Source organism: Leptodactylus fuscus, chromosome 2, assembly GCF_031893055.1.
Source record: "Leptodactylus fuscus isolate aLepFus1 chromosome 2, aLepFus1.hap2, whole genome shotgun sequence".
Taxonomy (NCBI): domain Eukaryota; kingdom Metazoa; phylum Chordata; class Amphibia; order Anura; family Leptodactylidae; genus Leptodactylus; species Leptodactylus fuscus.
In genome coordinates this window covers 270,700,994-270,724,105 of record NC_134266.1, presented here as the reverse complement: position 1 = coordinate 270,724,105, position 23,112 = coordinate 270,700,994, and the positions used below count along the sequence as shown (strand labels likewise).

The window sequence follows — 23,112 nt, the reverse complement described above, 5'->3', positions numbered from 1 at the left end:
AGACTGGGCTCCAATGGTCTGGAAGAAGTCAATAGAATGAGCTCTAATAAGTCTGGAACAAGTCAATAGAATGGGCTCCAATGAGTCTGGAACAAGTCAATAGACTGGGCTCCAATGGGTTTGGAACAAGTCAATAGAATGGGCTCCAATTAGCCTGATGATATGGGGTTGTTTCACAGCCAAAGGTATTGGATACTTGAGCAGGATTGATGGTGGTCTCAATGCTGAGCTCTATTTGAGTGTCCTACAAGACGAGTTACTTCTTAGACTCTTGGGTACTATTGGTATGAAAAGGTTGACATTGCGTTCCAGCAGAACAATGACCCGAAGCATACGCTGAGATTAGCAAAGAAATGGTTCAATGACAATGAAGTAGAGGTGCTGGATTGGCCCCCAGACCTCAACCCCATCCAACACTTGTGAGAAGACTTGAAGAAAAGCTGTATTCGTACCCAAGGGAGTTAAGATGTGCTTGAATCTGATGGAGAGCCCAGAAGGATTCGTGCAGTGGTGAAAGCCATACGAGGATTTGCAAAGTAATAGAAATTAAAATGTAAATTTTTAGTAGCAAAACAGTAACAAAGCAGTTACAGGACACAAATCTGCATAACTAATCATATGCTAAATAGTTGCAAGTCAAATGTATGTATGAGATTGCCAAGATGGGTGTCTATAAAATGATGGTAGTTCCACGCTGTAGTGGATGGTGAGATATGGAGTAAAAGTCTGGCTCGTTGCCCAATGTCGTGCAAACACCTGACGATTCGTGTCGCTGTTTTCTGCCTGCAGACAAATGGGCTAGACGTGGATTGTGATGTCCAATTTTCCCTTGTGGTACAGAATATATCATTATACAGCATTCTTCCTATTGAATTGATTGATCTCTATAGAATTCACCTCTGCATACCTCTCAGTGTCATCCCAGTTTACTACTACTCTACGAGCCACCGAGACACGCGATAGTGAACAGCGCTCAGATCTTGGCCTAGACCTGTAGCAAAAGTGCTGGAGGGTTAAAATGAGGATTCTTAGAACAAGGAAGTTTGTGACAAGTGGAGATAGCTGGCAGGTCAGTGAATAGGAAACATCTCTAATGAATGCTACATCACACGCTATAGCCCATTTTGGGGAGCCTCAAAGTCTTAGACTAAATGGGTGGAAATCAAAAAGCTTTGGTTGACTCAAATCTATCCCAATGTCTTCCTTGGTGACGCACCTCCTCCCCTACCTGCTGCTGCCCTCTTAGGTCCTATCTGTTTCATTAGAGCTATTTGGTTTATTTGTCTTAAAATTTTCCCGCTGGCTTCACAAAATTCCTCTATGGTCTCCTTTCTTTTCAATCCTCTCCTCCCGGAGGGGCTGACTGCAGCTATGGTACCCTTTGGAGCAGGCAAGGTCTGTTCCATGTGGACCCCCTTTTCCTGGCCCATCACACCGTATACGACCAACTTTTTCTGGGCAAACACATAGTATATAACCCCCCCCCCCCTTTTTTTAGCCCTTACATGGTGACCCCATTTTCTGCCCCCCACAGTACATCAATCCAAGTTTATGACACCTTTTATACCCCCCACAACCATTTTTTTAGAGCCCACCCACAGTATATGACCCATTGTTATTTCCCCACCCCGACTCAGAGTAGTGGCCGATCCTTTATACTCACCTGTCCACGCTCCAGTCCAGGACACCCTCTGCTTTACGTAGCGTCCCAGCGTTCTTCAGCGTTGTGACATCAGTGTAGCGCCGCCTATAGGAGGCAGCGGAGGGTGAGGGTGAGTAAAAGATATCAGCAGCTGCTTATTGCAACAACACAATAAGTAGCTGCCGAAGCGTGTCACCCAAAATGTCTTAGTGAATTACCTATGTGGGTCATAGGTTAGCCATAATTGCCGAGTCTTTCCTCTTTTTGTTGGAGATGCCTTCGGAGAGGGGTACTATATACCACATATTATGTAGAGGTCCCCTGCTCCACCCATCTTGGAGGAAGATCAAAGGCCATGCCTGACGTACTCTTTCTCCAAGGAGTCCCACTAGATCAGATCTGGGCAATGTCCAGCCCGGGGCCACATCCGGCCCTCTGACTACTTCTATCCAGCCCGCATAGCTAGTTGAAGTTTTTTCAAGGACCTGTGATTATGTCATCACAGCCTATCACCAGGATAGGCTATGACTCATTAGTGGGTGGAGCCACATGGGACTGTGTGCTTTCTGCAAGCTGCCGGCAATGGAGGCTGCTGGATGATAGAGAGAAGAGACAGCATGTGTGAGCAATCGGGGGGGGGGACTAGGGGCAGATGTAGGGGGGGCAGTTAAAATGAATGTACATGGAGAGGGGACATTAAACTGGGACAGCTGGAGGAGGATATTATATCATGGGGGGTAGCTGGAGGGGGACATGTCTGCCTCTAGTTGTCCCCAGTTTAATGTCCCTCTCCAACTATCCTCATTGTTTAATGTCCCCTCTAGTATCTTCTAGTTTATACTGGGGCACCAGGAGAGGGACTTACCGTATTTTTTCGGACTATAAGACGCACCTAGGTTTTAGAGGAGGAAAATAGGGAAAAAAAATTTTGAAGCAAAAAATGGTAAAATATTTAATATATGGGAGTTGTAGTTTTGCAACAGCTGCAAGGCCACATTGACAGGTGACCCTGCAGCTGTACGGGGATGCATAGAGTGGTTTTTTTTGCGGGGCCAGCTGTACTTTTTAGTTATATCATTTTGGGGAATATCTATTGCTTAGATCACCTTTTATTGAAAAAAAAACCCGGTGGTTTATGATATATATATATTTTTTATTTTTTTTTCTAGGGACAGGAGGTGATTTAGAACTTTTATTTATATTTTTAAAGCTTTTTTTTTTTTTTTTTACTATTTTATTCCCCCCCGGGGGCTTGAACCTGCGGTCACTTGATTGCAAGTCCCATAGACGGCAATACAACTGTATTGCCGTCTATGGGACATTCTGTCTATTAGTATTACGGCTGGTCATAGAGACCAGCCGCAATACTAATACAGCAGTGACAGGCCTCGGAGCCTCATTAGGCTCCCGGCTGTCACCCGAACAGGTCGGCTCCTGCGATATCGCCGCGCAGGAGCCGGCCTGCCCACCGATACTGACCCGGCATCCGCTGTACTAGAGAGGCGGATGCCGGGGAGGGATAGACGCCGGGGCCTGAGACATCGCTGCCCTGCCCTGAATGAAGCCAGCGGCGGGGAGACGGAGGAGCAGAATAGCATCACTCCTCCTGCTGCTGGCTTCATGCAGGGCAGGGCAGCGATGTCTCAGGCCCCGGCGTCTATCCCTTTCCGGCTTCCGTCTCTCTAGTACAGCGGGTGCCAGGCGCCACATTCAGACTATAAGATGCACCCTTCTTTTCCCCCCAAATTTGGGGGAAAAAAAGTGCGTCTTATAGTCCGAAAAATACGGTAATACTGTGGGACATTTGGAGGGAAACGTTATAATGCGGGGACATATTATGTACGGGTGACTGTAGGAGGATTTTATTTTGTGGGGCACATGGAAAAATGATTGAGAATGGGCGGAGTCAGTGGAGAAGTGGGTGGAGCTAAATTTGCTGCTGTGCACATGGCCCTCTAGAACCGTTACAATTTCTCATGTGGCCCCATGGGAAAATTAATTGCCCACCCCCGCACTACATCCATTAGTTTACCTTCTTAACCTGCTGCCACGGCTCCTTGGTAAGAAGACGTCTAAGTTATTTCTATATATTTTCTCTTCGGCTAAGACACCGATGGCTCTCCACTGGAGAAGTGTCCAACTCCCAGTGGTCCCGAGCTAGTGGCCCATATCAAGGATGTCAGGAGTCTGGAGTACCTCTTAATAATAAGATGGAGGCCTCCCAGTCTATTTGGTCCCCCTGTGTTACATACTGTATCCTCCAGGATCCGATCTCCCCCACCCTCCCTATGTTTAATCTTGCTGATCCCTGTTCCGTCCTTCGTCTTGTGCATTTCGTATCTTTGTGTTCTTTTCTTATTCAGGAAAGTATTGCTCCGCTTACTGCAGTTTATCACTTTTACATCGTTTTGAAACATTTGTAAAATTTCAATAAAAATTACCTTAAAAAAATCCCACATCACAAGATCTGATTTTTGAGAAACAAAAAAAACCCCCTTTGCTTGTGATCTGGTTTTTATGCCCCTCCCACATGTCAGGTAGAGAAAAACATCAATAAATAAGAAAAAAAAATGTAACAATCACATATATCATCATGTGGCTGAGCAGTAATAACGTAGATTCTAGTGAACCTGTTATTTTACACTAAATTCCAGAGATTTCTTTATAGGTCACATAGCTTCCATGACATTACAAAGATACAGACCGCTGTATACAATGCAGGAGAAACCGATACCGATAATCCCATAGATATAATGTGAAGCTCATGGGCCCCAATGCAAAAACATATCACACATTATCTTACATGTGCCCTTGGTGGTACAAGATGGCTAAAACAGTATCGTCATATAATATAGAACCCACATAACACTGTAATATAATTGTCCGTAATAGCACATATAGTTACCTATTATAAATATAATGGTCTGTAGCGTACCCACCACCATCCTGTGCAACAATATAAGACCGCCTAACCATGTGCAGTCTATGGGTCAGTAAAAAGCAGCACGGATGACACATAGATTGGTATCCCTGGTTGTCACTGGCCCCTACATTGAAAATGAGTTACAAAGCAGCAGGTACAGACAGGTATAGGACAGGGCACATATAGGACTGGTACAGGGTAGGTATAGAACCTGCTCCATACTCTACGACTCTTCAATTCAGCCCGGAGACACAAAAAACAAAACGAAAAACTACGACTATGAATGGGTCCATCGAAACGTATGGGTCTGCAACTGCAGATAAAATGTGCGGTTGTGAGAATGAAGCCTTATACTATACAATGTACAAAAGTTTTCACCATTAAGGGTAAGATTACATGGAGTTTTTTGGTCAGGATTTTGAGGCCGTATCCGCCTCAAAATCCTAACCAAAAAGAAGGCTCCCATTGAAATCAATGGGATCCGCTCAGGATTTTTGTCCGGGAGCCGATTTTCTTCAGGCTCCCAGAAAAAAGAAGCGAGCTGCTCATTCTTCAGGCCGAGTCGCCTCGCGATTCGTCCTGAAGACACTCCCTCCGACCGACTAGGCCCACTCATTGGGCCTAATCCGGATTGGAGTGCGCGGCTGGATGCCAGTGCAGTGCAACAGCTTTCAGTCACAACTACCCAGTTTTTGGTCCGGAACCTGAGGCAGCCTCTTACGGACGGACTGTGCCTTCGACATCTCCGAGCGACCGCCATCATCGCATTCAGACCTTCACCCAAGGCGGAAGCAAGACAGAGTCTGCTGAGTTCCTGGACCCAGGCCTGCACCGAGAGAGCACCGCAGAGAGCTAAGAGACTGTATACATCCAGGTAAAAATTATGCAAATCTATTCTCCAGGATGTAATTAGGAGACCAGTGCCTCTGTATGCTGCCCTCTAGAGGACAGCCCCCTTAACATCATGCATGACTCAGTTAATAAGCCTAGAGGGCAGCATACAGAGGCACTGTTCTCCTAATTACATCCTGGAGAATAGATTTGCATATTTATTACCCAGAATCCCTAGCGGAGCAGGAATGACTTGTAAGTCTCCGTACGCCTATGTAGGCACACACTCTCCCTAATGTGTACGATTGTCCCCTGGCCCTGGTCTATAGTCTCTCACTCTGCCAAATCAGTAGTCCTGCGCTATGCTGAGGAGGTCCAAAAGACCGAAACAGCGCTGTTCATAGCTGGGAATCTGTTCCTTTTGGGGTAGAAATACTAATTTGGCAATAAATCCCGCATCATGTTAGTAGGCTTATTAACTGAGTCATGCATGATGTTAAGGATGCTGCCCTCTAGAGGACACCATACAGAGGTACTGTTCTCCCAATTACATCCTGGAGAATAGACTTTAGAATAGAATTTTTTACCTAGAATCCCTAGCGGAGCAGGAATGACTTGTAAGTCTCCGTGCGCCTATGTAGGCACACACTCTCCCTGATGTGTAGGATTATCCCCTGACCCTGTATACATCCGGTAATGTACAATTATTTCAGGGTTAGATAGGGCCATTCTTATACCCAAGATGATGTCATTGACTAAGAGATGGATGCTGTTCTTCTTCTTCCGTCCTCCGTTGCAGGAGTGTGTTTTCTATATATAATAAAGACATTATGTCGCTGATGCTGCAGTGGGCTTTCTGACAAATTTGTAGCTTCTTCAAAGGGCTTGAGAAAGCGTCACACTTCCTTCATGAGCCTGCAATGACATATCTTGAAATACCACAATGTCTCTGATTTGCTACATGCAGTAATCATTCACCACCTCCTGCTGCTCGCGCAGAGGCTCTAGTATGTTTAAGATGGAGGTCCATCGAGTTGGATCATCACAGATAAGGCATGGAATCCACTAAGTGGTAGAGCAGTGACTGCGCCACTAACAACACTAACACTAACTAACCAGAGCCGCTGGTTGACGGAGCGCATATTGAGGTTTCCTGGACACACATTCCCTTATAGAGGACGGATGTTGGTTTGGAAGAGGAGAAAGAGAAACTATGGTGATAACAATGGCTATGTGCTAGGTGTATCTCAGTGGGAGAAGCAGTAAGACAGTCTCGCTCACGTTCCTTGCCAGTGTCACTGCTAAATCTATTTTGCCAAATAAGATGGTGATGCCTTTTCATGCGAGCAGGTAGAGATGTCATTCCTACATTTATTTTTGCATGGCTTAGTTTCTGCTTGCAGATCTTCACAGCACCATAGAGTTATTGTCTGAAAATGTAGAAAAAAAATTCTCACAAATAAGATGACATCATGTAGTTGCCTCCGACACAACCAGCAATAGCGGAAATGTGTCTGCTACCATCACCAATCCCACAAGTTTCCCTGGGCTGGTTTTTTGGATGCTTGTCCGCTGCAATGACTGGACTAGTTACTGACACCACCCTCTTCATCTGACGTCACCTTGGCCTGGATGCCAGGTCATATGCACAAAAGAATCATTATCTCCACTTTTTTTCTGCCATATCATAGCAATTCCTTCACACAGACTCCAGATATCCCCCTAACTCCCCTACCAGTAGTAGTACCAAACCCTCTGCCACTACTACCTCCACCATCACCAAGGCATACCTCCCTCCTCTGCTTACACACAATACTGATGGGTCTTATCAAAAAGAGGAGGAAGACTGCTCTGACTAGGAGAAATAGATTGTGCAATATCACTACAGCCATCTGTATCAGTGAAGAATGTGAAGGAGACACGGTTGACTTTCCAAACAAGCCCTGCCCCACAAGCTTGTCTGAAGATCAATGCAATACCCTCCTGTGCAATACCCTCTTGTGAGATGAGTGAGCTAAGTATTAAAACATGGAATCTTAATTTTCAGCAAGGACAACATTTTGCAACCACTGGCAATGCCACTAAAACCAGTAGTGTTGCTGTTGCCACCCATATTCTTATTGTTAGTATTTGCACAAGTTTTTTTTTCCCCTCACTCTCCTCCTTTTTAATGAACATACTACTTAATTATGATAGTGTGTGGCAACAATTCTGACAGTGTGTGTATATATATATATTTTTTTTTTTTTTCCACCAAATATTTCAAGAAGCATGCAAAGTACTAAAAGGGTGTCCTAGGCATTGACCATTAGACGAAATCAGAGTCAGTGTTTTTTTTTCCTCACCTTATCCCAGGCTGCGAGACTCTATAATAAATATATCTAAAAAAAAAAATTAGTTATATAAAATTTTGTTATTTAATTTTGTCACTGTGTATTAGGTGAGCATTACTTTTTCTGTATTATACTCCAGAGCTGCACTCACTATTCTGCTGGTGCAGTCACTGTGTACATACATTACATTACTTATCCTGTATTATACTCCAGAGCTGCGCTCACTATTCTGCTGGTACTCATTTTCTGCCACTCCAGTTCTAACACTTACCAGTTTACCCGCTGGTCTCTACTTCCTGCTCTCATTTCAGCACACAGGAAGTACCTGCTCAGCCAATCACAGGTCGCAGCACTGTCTCCGCCTCTTCTAGTAACTGGACATGCTCTTTCTGATGTAACAATATGATATTTTCCTCCCATATTAATCACAGTAAGCACCCCCTAGTGCAACTTTTGTATAAAAACAAAAATCCTTTTATTCTCATGAATACAGCAGCAAACAGGTCTGATCTCTCCGGCTGGACAGACTGTCATGACATCACATTACACCGCACAGTAAGGTCCATTATTGCTCTAAGCAGCAGCTTTGTCACCTCAAATATTATAATTTTACTAAAATAAAATGAAAATCGGAATATTAAATATTTATATATATATAAAAAAAGTCCATGTGCCTGTCGCTTTAAATCTCCCCTCCCCCGCAGAGATATAAATGCTACACAACCTGACAAGATACAAGTCTCCCGTCTACATAAGAATGAGATATAAAACCAGGAGACCCAGGGCCGGCAAACCGGAATCACGTATCTCCATCTCTAGTAAACTGAACCTCACCGGCTCCTGTGGAACTACAAATCCCAGCATGTTCAGACAGACGGACAAACAAGCTTTGTAAATTATCGGGTGCTATACACACACAGCTACATACGTAGAGGAGTAGAAAGCAACTCTAAGCCTTCTGTACTCTAGGCCTCAAAGCCTGAGGCTGCACTACAGACGTTCTGATGAGGGGGAAAAAAAAATTGTGCAAATACCAACAATAAGAATATGGGTGGCAACAGCAACACTACTGGTTTTAGTGACCACATGACCCCTTCAATGCAGTACGGCGTTATCATGGAGACCTAGTGTAGCGATTTGTATCCACTCCAGGATAGAACAGGATGTCTCAGTAGTGCAGCCTCAGGCTTGGTTTAATTGTCAGTAATGGAGGCTCCCAGGACAGTAAGAACTATGGGGTATGGTGTGCTGGGACACGAGGCCTCCTGCAGATACCCCATTATTCTGGAAGGGGGCACAGCTGGGATTAGTCATCAGTATGTAAAAGTTGTGAAGAGGCCCCAATTTACCCTCTTTGACCCCCAGGGGCGCAGTTTTCTGAGCTGATTGATAACACATCATGAGACGCCATATGTAGTCAGTCTGAAGACCGCGCAATGGTGTTAGAGGTCATGAGCACGGATCCACTTCCTAGGTTGTATAAGGACTTCATGCATCTGGTATCAGATCTAGTCCATCAGAAAATAATGACATCATCAGTGGCTCCAGATTTGGGGAGAACAGTGGGGTCTCATGTTGTACATTGTCCTTATAGGACCCCAGCTGTACCCGCAAACACATCCGGTGAAGGAGATGACCCACTGTAGAGCTTCATATATTGCTAGGCACTTCCTTGCCTGCAGGGGCAGCACTGAGAAGTAGCATCAGTCCTATTCTCTTGTGCCCATCTCTAGTGATGGGTGAGCACTGGAAGAGGGTGGGCCATAAAATATCACTGGTACTATGGGCGCCACAAATGTGACACTGCGGGGATTGTTATGGTGCCCACAGTGCAAGCATCATAAAGAGTCTGAAACTATGGGGTGATGATGATGTGGGCACCGTAACAAGGAAGGGCCATAGTATTGAAGGGTCACAACACTATACCTCTCCCTCAGTTATGGGAGGTGGGTACCAGTTCACCCTCCACTTCAGGCAGCAGGATGGCTCTGGTCCATGGTCAGGCAGGTGGAGAAGACCCTCTGTATGGACCTGGGCATGAACAGTCAGTGCAGAGTCTTCGGTTGAACTGACGTTCTCTCTCGTTCAGGTGATCACTACGGTGCCAAGGTCTTCACCACTGGGCCTGGCACTCGGGGTGGTCGGTGGACTCCTGCAGTAGCTGTCCTCAGATATCGACATGTCCATCTCTGTAGGAATAAAATAGTGCTGTAATGTGGCGGGGAGGGTAGAGGAGAACAGCAGGACTTTGTAGTACCGAGATTAACTCTAGGTGGTCACTCTGGATTTAGTCTAGAGATTATCAAAGTACCATATCACATCTCGCCACTAGGTGGCAATATAGCACTCGTTACGATAACGGCATTTAAAGGGACAGTGCACCGTTTGACCGTCTCACTGGATGACTTACCAGTCTTAAATGTGTTGTACAATCCGCTATCGTGAACCACATTACTTTCCGGACAGCAGGAGAAGCCCCTCTCTCTCCACCTAAAATATACAAAATACAGAGATCAGAATTATAACAAGATCTGTCAATCCCTCTACTACAATAACTCACCAGGGAAAAAGTTACTACCTCCTCCACTACCATAGATCTCCATAAGAAGAGGGAACAACGTCCTCCACTAGCCTAGATCCTCACAAGAAGAAGGAAGAACGTCCTCCACTAGCCTAGATTCCCACAAGAAGAAGGAAGAACATCCTCCACTAGCCTAGATCCCCACAAGAAGAAGGAAGAACGTCCTCCGCTAGCCTAGATCCCTACAAGAAGAGGGAAGAACGTCCTCCACGAGCCTAGATCCTCACAAGAAGGAAGAACGTCCTCCACTAGCCTAGATCCCCACAAGAAGGAAGAACGTCCTCCACGAGCCTAGATCCTCACAAGAAGGAAGAACGTCCTCCACTAGCCTAGATCCTCAAAAGAATAGGGAAGAACGTCCTCCACTAGCCTAGATCCCTACAAGAAGAGGGAAGAACGTCCTCCACGAGCCTAGATCCTCACAAGAAGGAAGAACGTCCTCCACTAGCTTAGATCCTCAAAAGAATAGGGAAGAACGTCCTCCACTAGCCTAGATCCCCACAAGAAGAGGGAAGAACGTCCTCCACTAGCCTAGATTCCCACAAGAAGAAGGAAGAACATCCTCCACTAGCCTAGATCCCCACAAGAAGAGGGAAGAACGTCCTCCACTAGCCTAGATTCCCACAAGAAGAAGGAAGAACATCCTCCACTAGCCTAGATCCCCACAAGAAGAAGGAAGAACATCCTCCACTAGCCTAGATCCTCATAAGAAGAAGGAAGAATGTCCTCCACTAGCCTAGATCCTCAAAAGAATAGGGAAGAACGTCCTCCACTAGCCTAGATCCCCACAAGAAGAGGGAAGAACGTCCTCCACTAGCCTAGATCCCCACAAGAAGAAGGAAGAACGTCCTCCACTAGCCTAGATCCCCACAAGAAGAGGGAAGAACGTCCTCCACTAGTCTAGATCCCCACAAGAAGGAAGAACATCCTCCACGAGCCTAGATCCTCACAAGAAGGAAGAACGTCCTCCACTAGCCTAGATCCTCAAAAGAATAGGGAAGAACGTCCTCCACTAGCCTAGATCCCCACAAGAAGAGGGAAGAACGTCCTCCACTAGCCTAGATCCCCACAAGAAGAAGGAAGAACGTCCTCCACTAGCCTAGATCCCCACAAGAAGAGGGAAGAACGTCCTCCACTAGTCTAGATCCCCACAAGAAGGAAGAACATCCTCCACTAGCCTAGATCCCCACAAGAAGAGGGAAGAACGTCCTCCACTAGCCTAGATCCCCACAAGAAGAGGGAAGAACGTCCTCCACTAGCCTAGATCCCCACAAGAAGAAGGAAGAACGTCCTCCACTAGCCTAGATCCCCACAAGAAGAGGGAAGAACGTCCTCCACTAGTCTAGATCCCCACAAGAAGGAAGAACATCCTCCACGAGCCTAGATCCTCACAAGAAGGAAGAACGTCCTCCACTAGCCTAGATCCTCAAAAGAATAGGGAAGAACGTCCTCCACTAGCCTAGATCCCCACAAGAAGAGGGAAGAACGTCCTCCACTAGCCTAGATCCCCACAAGAAGAAGGAAGAACGTCCTCCACTAGCCTAGATCCCCACAAGAAGAGGGAAGAACGTCCTCCACTAGTCTAGATCCCCACAAGAAGGAAGAACATCCTCCACTAGCCTAGTTCCCCACAAGAAGAGGGAAGAACGTCCTCCACTAGCCTAGATCCCCACAAGAAGAAGGAAGAACGTCCTCCACTAGCCTAGATCCCCACAAGAAGAAGGAAGAACGTCCTCCACTAGTCTAGATCCCCACAAGAAGGAAGAACATCCTCCACTAGCCTAGTTCCCCACAAGAAGAAGGAAGAACATCCTCCACTAGCCTAGATCCTCACAAGAAGAGGAAAGAACATCCACTAGCCTAGATCCCCACAAAAAAGAGGGAAGAACGTCCTCCGCTAGCCTAGATCCCTAGGTGAACCTATATGTATAATATAATCTCCATGTTTGGTATGCCTGGACTTGTAAGAGCGTTTGGCATCACTTGACCGGCATATCTTACTTACATGTGGTACACACCAAGGGTTATGGCATAGTCCCAAAATAAATCATCTCTTTTTGCACCGGCCCCCGTGACAGATGGAAGGTTCCAGGAAGGCTGTTGGGATCTTTGACTCATAGATCCTGACTTCCCCCTTTTTCAGATATTTTGGAAATGAAGCCCACCTAAAGGTCTGTCCCATTATTCCTGCTGAAGTTCCCAGCCAGGCTTGGAAAAGGTCGGTTTTATTTTTTTCTGATTTTATCTTCTTTGCGTGTCTAGGTCTTTTCTTGTTACATCTTCTTTTGTTAAGCGCTGTACCTTGTCTGTATATTATATCTAAAATGTAATATGGTTGTCCTTGGCTCAAAACATTCCACAATTCCAAAGAGAGTAAGTAGCACTTTGACTTGTTACCTCTTTGGTTGTGCAAGGTCTATTTAGATCGGGGTCTAACCTACTGTAAAGTGGTGGCAGCTATTTGGGTGGAAGTGGAGTTGCTTCACTCCTGTGTCATAGGAGAGTGTGGAGTCCCCCTTTATGGTTGCAGATACAGGCATGGTGAGAATGGGGTAAGGTTGGCATTGATTGGGAAATATATCAGTTATCCACACCTCACAGGGGACGTATGGATATGTAGGGATGTAGGACAAGTCAAACTTACCAGTGCAGCACAAAGATGAGAATGATCAGGAAGAGAGAGACTATATCTGAGAGAATCCACATCAGATTGTACTCAGCGGGGGTCTGAAAGACAATATAGTGAGCGATCATGTGACCTGGTGAGAGTATACAGGAAGGAGGAATCATATAATAGTCTATGTATAGAGTGTGACAGTGTACAGTGCTGGCCAAACATATCGCCCCCCTGCAGTCCTGTCAGATAATCCTCGGTGTCCCCCAGATAATGATTACAAGCACAAACTCTTTTGTGTTTTTTCATTGCAAGCAAAATAAATGAAGATATTACCAAAGAGAATGAAAAAAAAGGTCACATCATTGATTATTTTACACAAAACTCCAGAAACTGGTGCGGACAGAAGTATTGGCGCCCTCAGCCTAATACTTGGTAGCACAACCTTTAGACACAATAACTGCGCACAACCGCTTCCGCTAACCAGCAATGAGTTTCTTACAAGGCTCTGCTGGAATCTTAGACCCTTCTTCTTTGGCAAACTGCTCGCGGTCCCCCCTGACATGTGAAGGGGGCCTTCTCCAAACTGCCACCAAGAGATCTCTCCCCCTCCCCCACAGGTGTTCTATGGGATTCAGGGCTGGACTCATTGCTGCCACTTTACAAGTCTCCAGGGCTTTCTCTCACCACCATTTTCTAGTGCTGACCTGAAGTGTGTTTTGGGTCCTTGTCCTGCTGGAAGAGCCCTGACCTCTGAAGGAGACCCGGCTTTCTCACACTGGGCCCTACATGATGCTGCACAATGTGTTGGTCGTCTTCAGACTTCATAATGCCATGCACACGGCCAAGCAGTCCAGTGCCAGAGGCAGCAAAGCAACCCCAAACCATCAGGGACCTCCGCCATGTCTGACTGTAGGGGGCGTCTTCTTCTCTTTGGAGGCCTCTTTTTTTCCTGTAATCTCTATGTTGAGGCCTTTTCCTACTTTTGTCTCCTCTGACCAGAGAACATTCTTCCAGAACGGTTTTGGCTTTCTCAGGTAAGTTTTGGCAAACTCCAGCCTGGCTTCTGTCTGTGGGTAAGAAGTGGGGTCTTCCTGGGTCTCCTACCGTACAGTCCCTTCTCATTCAGACGCTGACACTGGATAGTACGGGGTGACACTGTTGTACCCTCGGACTGCAGGGCAGCTTGGACTTGTTTGGATGTTAGTCGAGGTTCTTTATCCGCCATCCGCACAATCTTGCGGTGAAATCTCTCGTCAATGTTTCTTTTGCGTCCACATCTAGGGAGGTTAGCCACAGTGCCATGGGCTTTACACTTCTTCATGACACTGCGCACGGTAGACACAGGAACATTCAGGTCTTTGGAGATGGACTTGTAGCCTGGAGATTGCTCATGCTTCCTCACAATTTTGCTTCTCAAGTCCTCAGACAGTTCTTTGGTCTTCTTTCTTTTCTCCATGCTCAATGTGGTCACACAAGGACACAGGACAGAGGTGGAGTCAACTTTAATCCATTTCAACTGGCTGCAAGTGTGATTTAGTTATTGCCACCACCTGTTAGCTGCCTCAGGTAAGTAAAAGGTGCTGTTAATTACACAAATTAGAGAAGCATCACATGATTTTTCAAACAGTGCCAATACTTTTGTCCACCCCCTTTTTATGTTTGCTGTGGAATTATATCCAATTTGGCTTTGACAATTCTTTTTGTGGTTTTCCATTGAAGACAAATTAAATGAAGATAATACCAAAGAATTTGTGATTGCAATCATTATCTGGAAGAACACGAGTATTATCTGACAGAATTGCAGGGGTGCCAATACTTTTGGCCAACACTGTATAGTGTTATTGTCATTTACTGATCAGGCCATGTTGGGGGTTGTAGTGTTCTATGTATAGAATATAATAGAACTGTAGTGTATAGTGCTGTATATAGTTATTGCACATGTAACTATCACTGTACATTCAAAATATATTACCAAGAGGAACATGGGCTCCTTCATCTTCTTCAGCAGCGGTATGTTATTTGTAGTGACGGAATGAGCTCCAGAGCACCAGGCCAAGGAGAAGAGCCAAGGCTCACTGATCACATACAGGTTAGTGGTGATATTAGCCGCAGCGTAGGCACTACAAGTACAAAAATAACCCCGGAGATCAGTTATAGGAAGACACAGAAAGAACATATATCATGGACATATGTATATATAATGCTATCCATAGGAAGTAGTATTAGGACTCGTGCACACGAAGTTTACGTGCGCGACAAGTCAAAAACCACGACGCGATTTTACGCGTGTAAAAAATTCCATTGAAGTCAATGGAACTGGTATTTTTACACGTGTATTATGCTAAAATGCACACACATAAACTCCATGTGCGTAGTTATATTCTTGTACATAGGAGGAGTATTATAGTAGTTATATTCTTGTACATAGGAGTAGTATTATAGTAGTTATATTCTTGTACATAGGAGGTAGTATTATAGTAGTTATATTCTTGTACATAGGAGTAGTATTATAGTAGTTATATTCTTGTACATAGGCGCAGTATTATAGTAGTTATATTCTTGTACATAGGAGGTAGTATTATAGTAGTTATATTCTTCTTCTGCTTAAACCAGAGGTTTGATTGAAGGGTCAGCAACTCATCATGATAAAAACTCTTATTTCATGACATTAAAATGATTTGCTCTTCGTCACCTCTAGCTGAGGAACACAATTAGTAGCAAAAATACATGGTGAAGACAAAAACACACCGGACAAAGTGAAATTAAAAACCGCTATCCATCTGACGCGTTCTTTTCTATTGTAGTTATATTCTTGTACATAGGAGCAGTATTATAGTAGTTATATTCTTGTATATAGGAGGTAGTATTATAGTAGTTATATTCTTGTACATAGGAGTAGTATTATAGTAGTTATATTCTTGTACATAGGAGGTAGTATTATAGTAGTTATATTCTTGTACATAGGAGGTAGTATTATAGTAGTTATATTCTTGTACATAGGAGGTAGTATTATAGTAGTTATATTCTTGTACATAGGAGTAGTATTATAGTAGTTATATTCTTGTACATAGGAGGTAGTATTATAGTAGTTATATTCTTGTACATAGGAGCAGTATTATAGTAGTTATATTCTTGTACATAGGAGCAGTATTATAGTAGTTATATTCTTGTACATAGGAGTAGTATTATAGTAGTTATATTCTTGTACATAGGAGGTAGTATTATAGTAGTTATATTCTTGTACATAGGAGTAGTATTATAGTAGTTATATTCTTGTACATAGGAGTAGTATTATAGTAGTTATATTCTTGTACATAGGAGGTAGTATTATAGTAGTTATATTCTTGTACATAGGAGCAGTATTATAGTAGTTATATTCTTGTACATAGGAGTATTATAGTAGTTATATTCTTGTACATAGGAGCAGTATTATAGTAGTTATATTCTTGTACATAGGAGTAGTATTATAGTAGTTATATTCTTGTACATAGGAGTAGTATTATAGTAGTTATATTCTTGTACATAGGAGCAGTATTATAGTAGTTATATTCTTGTACATTGGAGGCAGTATTATAGTAGTTATATTCTTGTACATAGGAGTAGTATTATAGTAGTTATATTCTTGTACATAGGAGTAGTATTATAGTAGTTATATTCTTATACATAAGGGATTAATAACCTGATATACTACCCATATCTTGTATATCTGCAGAATAGTCACTCCTGTATATATCACTATGTATAGGGGTCGGTGTCTGCAGTGTGATGTGACAGTGTGCAGGGTATATACAGATCTTATATAACAATACACTGGGTTGGTTTCCTCTGATCATGGACATCTCGGGTGTGTGTGGGCGACTATTGCTGTTAAGGGGCCATTAGACAGCGCAGTGGGCTGTGATCCTGGATTGTATAGCAGTGTGTGGATAACCAGCACTATCATTGTGTCACTGCTGACAAATAATCCGGCTTATAAATAGATTCCTTCTTATACACGGCTAACCTTAAATAATTCTGACTTCTTAACTCCTTAAGAGTCACACTGAGATTGGAGCAAGCTCCCATCAAAATGTCCTTTTGTTATTGTAGATTTTGCATTTATGACATAAATCTCAGTTGCTTTAACCCCTTACTGACATCACTAATTGTAGTCTTAAGGAACAATAACATTGTTTCGTTTGTTAGCGCTTCCCATCCATCATAACTTTTTCCATTTGTTGTTAGTGTAGTTGTATAATACTTTTTGGATAGTGAAGGGGACTTAGTCATTGTGGCCACGCCATTTTTGCGGCATATAATAGTCGTAAATCTGCGGTTTAACACCACTTGTGACAAATAGTTCTAACTACTGTTTTTTCATTGATAGCGCAATTTTGTCTCAAAGTGGGTGTGGCCAGATGTGCATAACCATCATCAGGGCCAGAAATGTATGTCGGGAGCAAGGGGTTGGTGTGGATTCGTGTCTAGGAGCAAGAACGCCGGGAGGATTTATCAAATCAACGATGGAGGTTCAGACTCATCATGAATTAAGAGCGCCCTCTGCTGGCACAGAGGACATTAAGACCAATGTATAACACACTAGTCTTGATCTATTCCCCCCCCCAAACCCTTGTATTTTGCAGGACAGGTTGTAATTTACAACAGTTCAGCTCTTGGGATAAACAACGATGACATATTACAGCATTGATTATTATAGATGAGATTAAACTTTTTTTATATATATAATTTTTTATTTTAATTAAATTTGTTTCATCATTTCAGTAATGCTTCTGTACTGCAGTGTATTAAGCTCCAGAAGATATTAGGCCTAGGGGTCATAGTATAATATGGGAGGCTGCTGCTATATAACAGTGACCCCTATACATGATAGGTCACAGCAGGGGTCAGTGATGTCACAGCAGGGGTCAGTGATGTCACAGCAGGGGTCAGTGATGTCATTCCAGAATTATAAATGAAAGCATTCTTACAATGGAGTTCCTCTATACACATGGAGTAGGAGCCTCATCCCATAGGATACAATGCACAGTGTGTGGCATCTACCTGATATCTCGCTGGGACATCTCGCTGTACGGCAGGTTCAGTTTCACAATGTGATTGAGGACAAGGTCTGCTATACTTGCTTTGAAACCCAATGTCTGCTGAAAACCAGGATACAGGGATTGGACAACGGATCTCATATCATTGGACAGCCATAAAACCTAAAAAATAATAATCCAGGTATAGGAAGAGTCAGAGGTCATATCTTCATGTAGACAGATATTATATACTTTCATGTATACCCTACACTCTGGGACACATCTACCATATGGACATTACATGGGGCCAGGGGGTGGCATATAAACTTAGGTTAGATGTAGCTATTTTGACAACCTACCTTTATATTTTCACTTGAACTTTTCAAAGTTGGCTTCATCGACTCAAATATCTATGTCTATGGCCATGTTTCTTAAAGGGAGTGTGTCACCAGACCCCAGTATGTCACCCCAGATAGACTGATTCAGCAAGCGACAACATTTCAGTGAGGACGGGTTCACATCTGCGCCCGGGCTCCGGTTTAGCCAATCTGTCCGGTTTCCATCTTCTGCCCCGTGAAACTGGACAGGAGACTGAAACCCGGCGGTCAGTTTGCAAACCCATTCACTTGAATGTGTGGCTGCCCGTGTGCGTCTTCTGCCTCTCCGTGGCGAAACTGGTTTTCAAACACAAAGTTGGGCACGCAGGACTTTGGTGACACTTCCCTTTTAAGAGGACATACTCCCTCTCCATCATACAGAGATTTTTTGTTGATTTTTACGTACCAGTCTTGGATGTATGGCGGCTTCACTGATGACTTCCAGCGTCCGATTAATCCAAGTGTCTCGGTAGGGATGATCCTGGGGAGGGCGATAGAGATCAAAAATCACCGGCTTACTGGCCCGGCCAGCGAGTCTTAGGAAATCCACCAGTTTGTAAATGGACTGATTCATAGCCGTCTGTTGGTCTTCACTGGACAAGGGCCCCATATCGGAAAATGGCGGTTTCTGAGGAGAAGGAAGAGGAGTGTCAGTTCTTTAAGTGAGTAAAACTTTGAAAAAAAACAAAACAAACTTTAATGTGTAATAAGGTGCCATTATTAGAGATGAGCGGACAGGAAAATGTTCGAGATTCGATATTCGTTTTGAGTAGCCCCTCAATATTCGACTACTCGAATATCGAACCCTATTATAGTCTATGGGGGGAAAATGCTCGTTTCAGGGGTAGGCAACGTTCGATCAAATTATACTTACCAAGTCCACGAGTGAGGGTCGGGCTGGATCCTCCGAGAAGTCTTCTCCTTGCAGCTTCCCCGCGGCGTCTTCCGGCTCTGAATTCACTCTGCCAGGCATCGGGCCTGGGCAGAGCCGACTGCGCATGTCTGCGCTACAAGCACTAAAAGCGGGCATGCGCAGTCGGCTCTGCCCAGGCCCGATGCCTGGCAGAGTGAATGAAGAGCCGGAAAACGCCGCGGGGAAGCTGCACGGAGAAGACTTCTAAAGGTAGGAGAAGAACCAGCGTTGATTGGCCGACTGTATAGCATTCGGCCAATCAATGCTGGTTCCGCGGCAAACTTTTCCATTCGAATAGCGAGTGGTACTCGATCGAGTATTTCGAATACTGTAGTATTCGATCGAATACCTACTCAATCGAGTACTACTCGCTCATCTCTAGCCATTATCATAGCCATACTTGCCAATTTTGGGAATGACATTTGGGAGACCCAGCATGTTAAGCATGTGACAATAATGTTCATATGGCCCCACCCCTTAAGGGTATGACACAGGAAGACCAGAAGTGACAGGGGAGCTGTATACCCATGTGTATATAGCATGTAGACTCAGCAATCTTTGGTTCCGTGATGTGACCCCCCCACCCCAACTAAAGTCACAGGCCACGCCCCTCCACTACCCTTATTTGGCCCCCACACAGCATAACGGCCCCTTTACTGCCCCCCTCCCCACAGTATATTATCCCCTTTACTGTCCCCCACAGTGTATGTCCCACCTTATTAGTCCCACACCAATTTGTGTGCATTCCACAGGACCAGTGTCCAAATTGCAGGCCTCTGAGGTGCATGACATCAGGCAAAAGGGACCGACTGATGCCCAGGAGAGGTGGATAAAACTTTTTTTTTTATTCACCCTCCCTGGTTCCACACAAGTTCAACTGTTATGTATTCCATTATTCCAAATCTGTTGGATTTGAGAATTCTGGGTACATGGGCCCCCCAATTCAGCCGACCCCTTGAATCCTAATCTACAGTAGTTGAGCTTGACGCTGTACACACAGGACATTGGTATTACCTGTATGAACCACTTGCCGGCATTTAGAGTCTCCAGCATATCCCAAGGTAACAAGGCAGCGTTAACATTGGTAAAGTTGGGAAACACGTCCTTCACATTTGTCGTTCTCTTCAAAGTAGTGTCGTGCATAAGAAAGGGGACGCCGTCATAACTGGAAGGAAACCATTACTGTCATTTATAGGAGGCATAAGATTAGTCGCTGACCGTACACACTGAGTAACCACCACAAGTGCAACACAGAACCATTCATACAATGACAATGAGGGGTTGTTAGGGATCCTGGGTCAGAAACATGTGACACTGCAAAAACATCTCAGTGTCCAAATCTACACCCCAAATAAGTGTTACATCATTGTATACAACTGAGCTGTGGGACCACAAGTAGCATCAATGGCAAAGGACATTAAATGATGATCTGATAATAGTACTGCAGATACAAATTGTGAAGTCAGCGAAGATTTCATATTCTTTTTACCCTGCATAATATCAAGTAGAAAATGACTACTATAATACTGCTCCTATGTACAAGAATATAACTACTATAATACTGCTCCTATGTACAAGAATATAACTACTATAATACTACCTCCTATGTACAAGAATATAACTACTATAATACTACTCCTATGTACAAGACTATAACTACTATAATACTACTCCTATGTACAAGAATATAACTACTATAATACTGCTCCTATGTACAAGAATATAACTACTATAATACTTCTCCTATGTACAAGAATATAACTACTATAATAATACTCCTATGTACAAGAATATAACTACTATAATACTACCTCCTATGTACAAGAGTATAACTACTATAATAATACTCCTATGTACAAGAATATAACTACTATAATACTACTCCTATGTACAAGAATATAACTACTATAATACTACTCCTATGTACAAGAATATAACTACTATAATACTACTCCTATGTACAAGACTATAACTACTATAATACTACTCCTATGTACAAGAATATAACTACTATAATACTACTCCTATGTACAAGAATATAACTACTATAATACTGCTCCTATGTACAAGAATATAACTACTATAATACTACTCCTATGTACAAGAATATAACTAGTATAATACTACTCCTATGTACAAGAATATAACTACTATAATACTACTCCTATGTACAAGAATATAACTACTATAATACTACCCCCTATGTACAAGAATATAACTACTATAATACTGCTCCTATGTACAAGAATATAACTACTATAATACTGCCCCTATGTACAAGAATATAACTACTATAATACTACTCCTATGTACAAGAATATAACTACTATAATACTACCTCCTATGTACAAGAATATAACTACTATAATACTACTCCTATGTACAAGAATATAACTGCTATAATACTACTCCTATGTACAAGAATATAACTACTATAATACTACTCCTATGTACAAGAATATAACTGCTATAATACTACTCCTATGTACAAGAATATAACTACTATAATACTACTCCTATGTACAAGAATATAACTGCTATAATACTACTCCTATGTACAAGAATATAACTACTATAATACTGCTCCTATGTACAAGAATATAACTACTATAATATTGCTCCTATGTACAAGAATATAACTACTATAAGGCTGCATTCACACAGAGTAACGCCAGGCGTCATTTGTGTGTAATTTGTGTGTAATTGTAATGACGGCCGTAAATGACGGCAGTAAATTACGGACGTCTTTTCCTATAGAACTCTATGTAAACGTTTTATGACGGCCGTAAAAGACACACAAATTACACACAAATGATGCCTGGCGTTACTCTGTGTGAATGCAGCCTAATACTACTCCTATGTACAAGAATATAACTACTATAATACTGCTCCTATGTACAAGAATATAACTACTATAATACTACCTCCTATGTACAAGAATATAACTACTATAATACTACTCCTATGTACAAGAATATAACTACTATAATACTACTCCTATGTACAAGAATATAACTACTATAATACTGCCCCTATGTATAAGAATATAACTATATAGAAGAAAAAAGAAAGCTGAAAGCTCACCACCTTCCTTTGGCTTGTTAATTTCAAGTAACCTGGGTGCACGATCCAAACCTCCGACTAAGGCTTGTGTATAGGTACAGACGAAATAAATTGATAGAAGGATCCACTCTAAGCAGGAATATTTCTTTAAAAAATAACTTTTAATCCATGATTAGAGATGAGCGAACACTAAAATGTTCGAGGTTCGAAATTCGATTCGAACAGCCGCTCACTGTTCGAGTGTTCGAATGGGTTTCGAACCCCATTATAGTCTATGGGGAACATAAACTCGTTAAGGGGGAAACCCAAATTCGTGTCTGGAGGGTCACCAAGTCCACTATGACACCCCAGGAAATGATACCAACACTCTGGAATGACACTGGGACAGCAGGGGAAGCATGTCTGGGGGCATAAAAGTCACTTTATTTCATGGAAATCCCTGTCAGTTTGCGATTTTCGCAAGCTAACTTTTCCCCATAGAAATGCATTGGCCAGTGCTGATTGGCCAGAGTACGGAACTCGACCAATCAGCGCTGGCTCTGCTGGAGGAGGCGGAGTCTAAGATCGCTCCACACCAGTCTCCATTCAGGTCCGACCTTAGACTCCGCCTCCTCCGGCAGAGCCAGCGCTGATTGGCCGAAGGCTGGCCAATGCATTCCTATGCGAATGCAGAGACTTAGCAGTGCTGAGTCAGTTTTGCTCAACTACACATCTGATGCACACTCGGCACTGCTACATCAGATGTAGCAATCTGATGTAGCAGAGCCGAGGGTGCACTAGAACCCCTGTGCAAACTCAGTTCACGCTAATAGAATGC

At 43.4% G+C, this 23,112-nt stretch overlaps 3 protein-coding genes across 3 annotated transcripts in view; 1 reads left to right on the top strand and 2 right to left on the bottom strand.

Moving 5' to 3' along the window:
* AAMDC (adipogenesis associated Mth938 domain containing) overlaps positions 1 to 23,112 on the top strand; it is a 215,401-nt gene that overhangs the window by 17,645 nt on the left and 174,644 nt on the right. The gene's annotated exons all lie outside the window — the stretch shown is intronic.
* LOC142194137 (glycerophosphodiester phosphodiesterase domain-containing protein 5-like) overlaps positions 1 to 23,112 on the bottom strand; it is a 227,434-nt gene that overhangs the window by 129,375 nt on the left and 74,947 nt on the right. The gene's annotated exons all lie outside the window — the stretch shown is intronic.
* LOC142196052 (glycerophosphodiester phosphodiesterase domain-containing protein 5-like) overlaps positions 8,150 to 23,112 on the bottom strand; it is a 52,866-nt gene continuing 37,903 nt past the window's right edge. The window contains exons 10-16 of the mRNA XM_075266243.1: positions 20,247 to 20,397; positions 18,726 to 18,947; positions 17,968 to 18,125; positions 14,900 to 15,047; positions 12,955 to 13,037; positions 10,140 to 10,219; positions 8,150 to 9,918 (exon numbers count right to left, since the gene is read on the bottom strand). Coding sequence (XP_075122344.1) covers positions 9,815 to 9,918; positions 10,140 to 10,219; positions 12,955 to 13,037; positions 14,900 to 15,047; positions 17,968 to 18,125; positions 18,726 to 18,947; positions 20,247 to 20,397 — 946 coding nt within the window. The 3' untranslated portion in view covers positions 8,150 to 9,814. The remainder of the gene's footprint in view (positions 9,919 to 10,139; positions 10,220 to 12,954; positions 13,038 to 14,899; positions 15,048 to 17,967; positions 18,126 to 18,725; positions 18,948 to 20,246; positions 20,398 to 23,112) is intronic.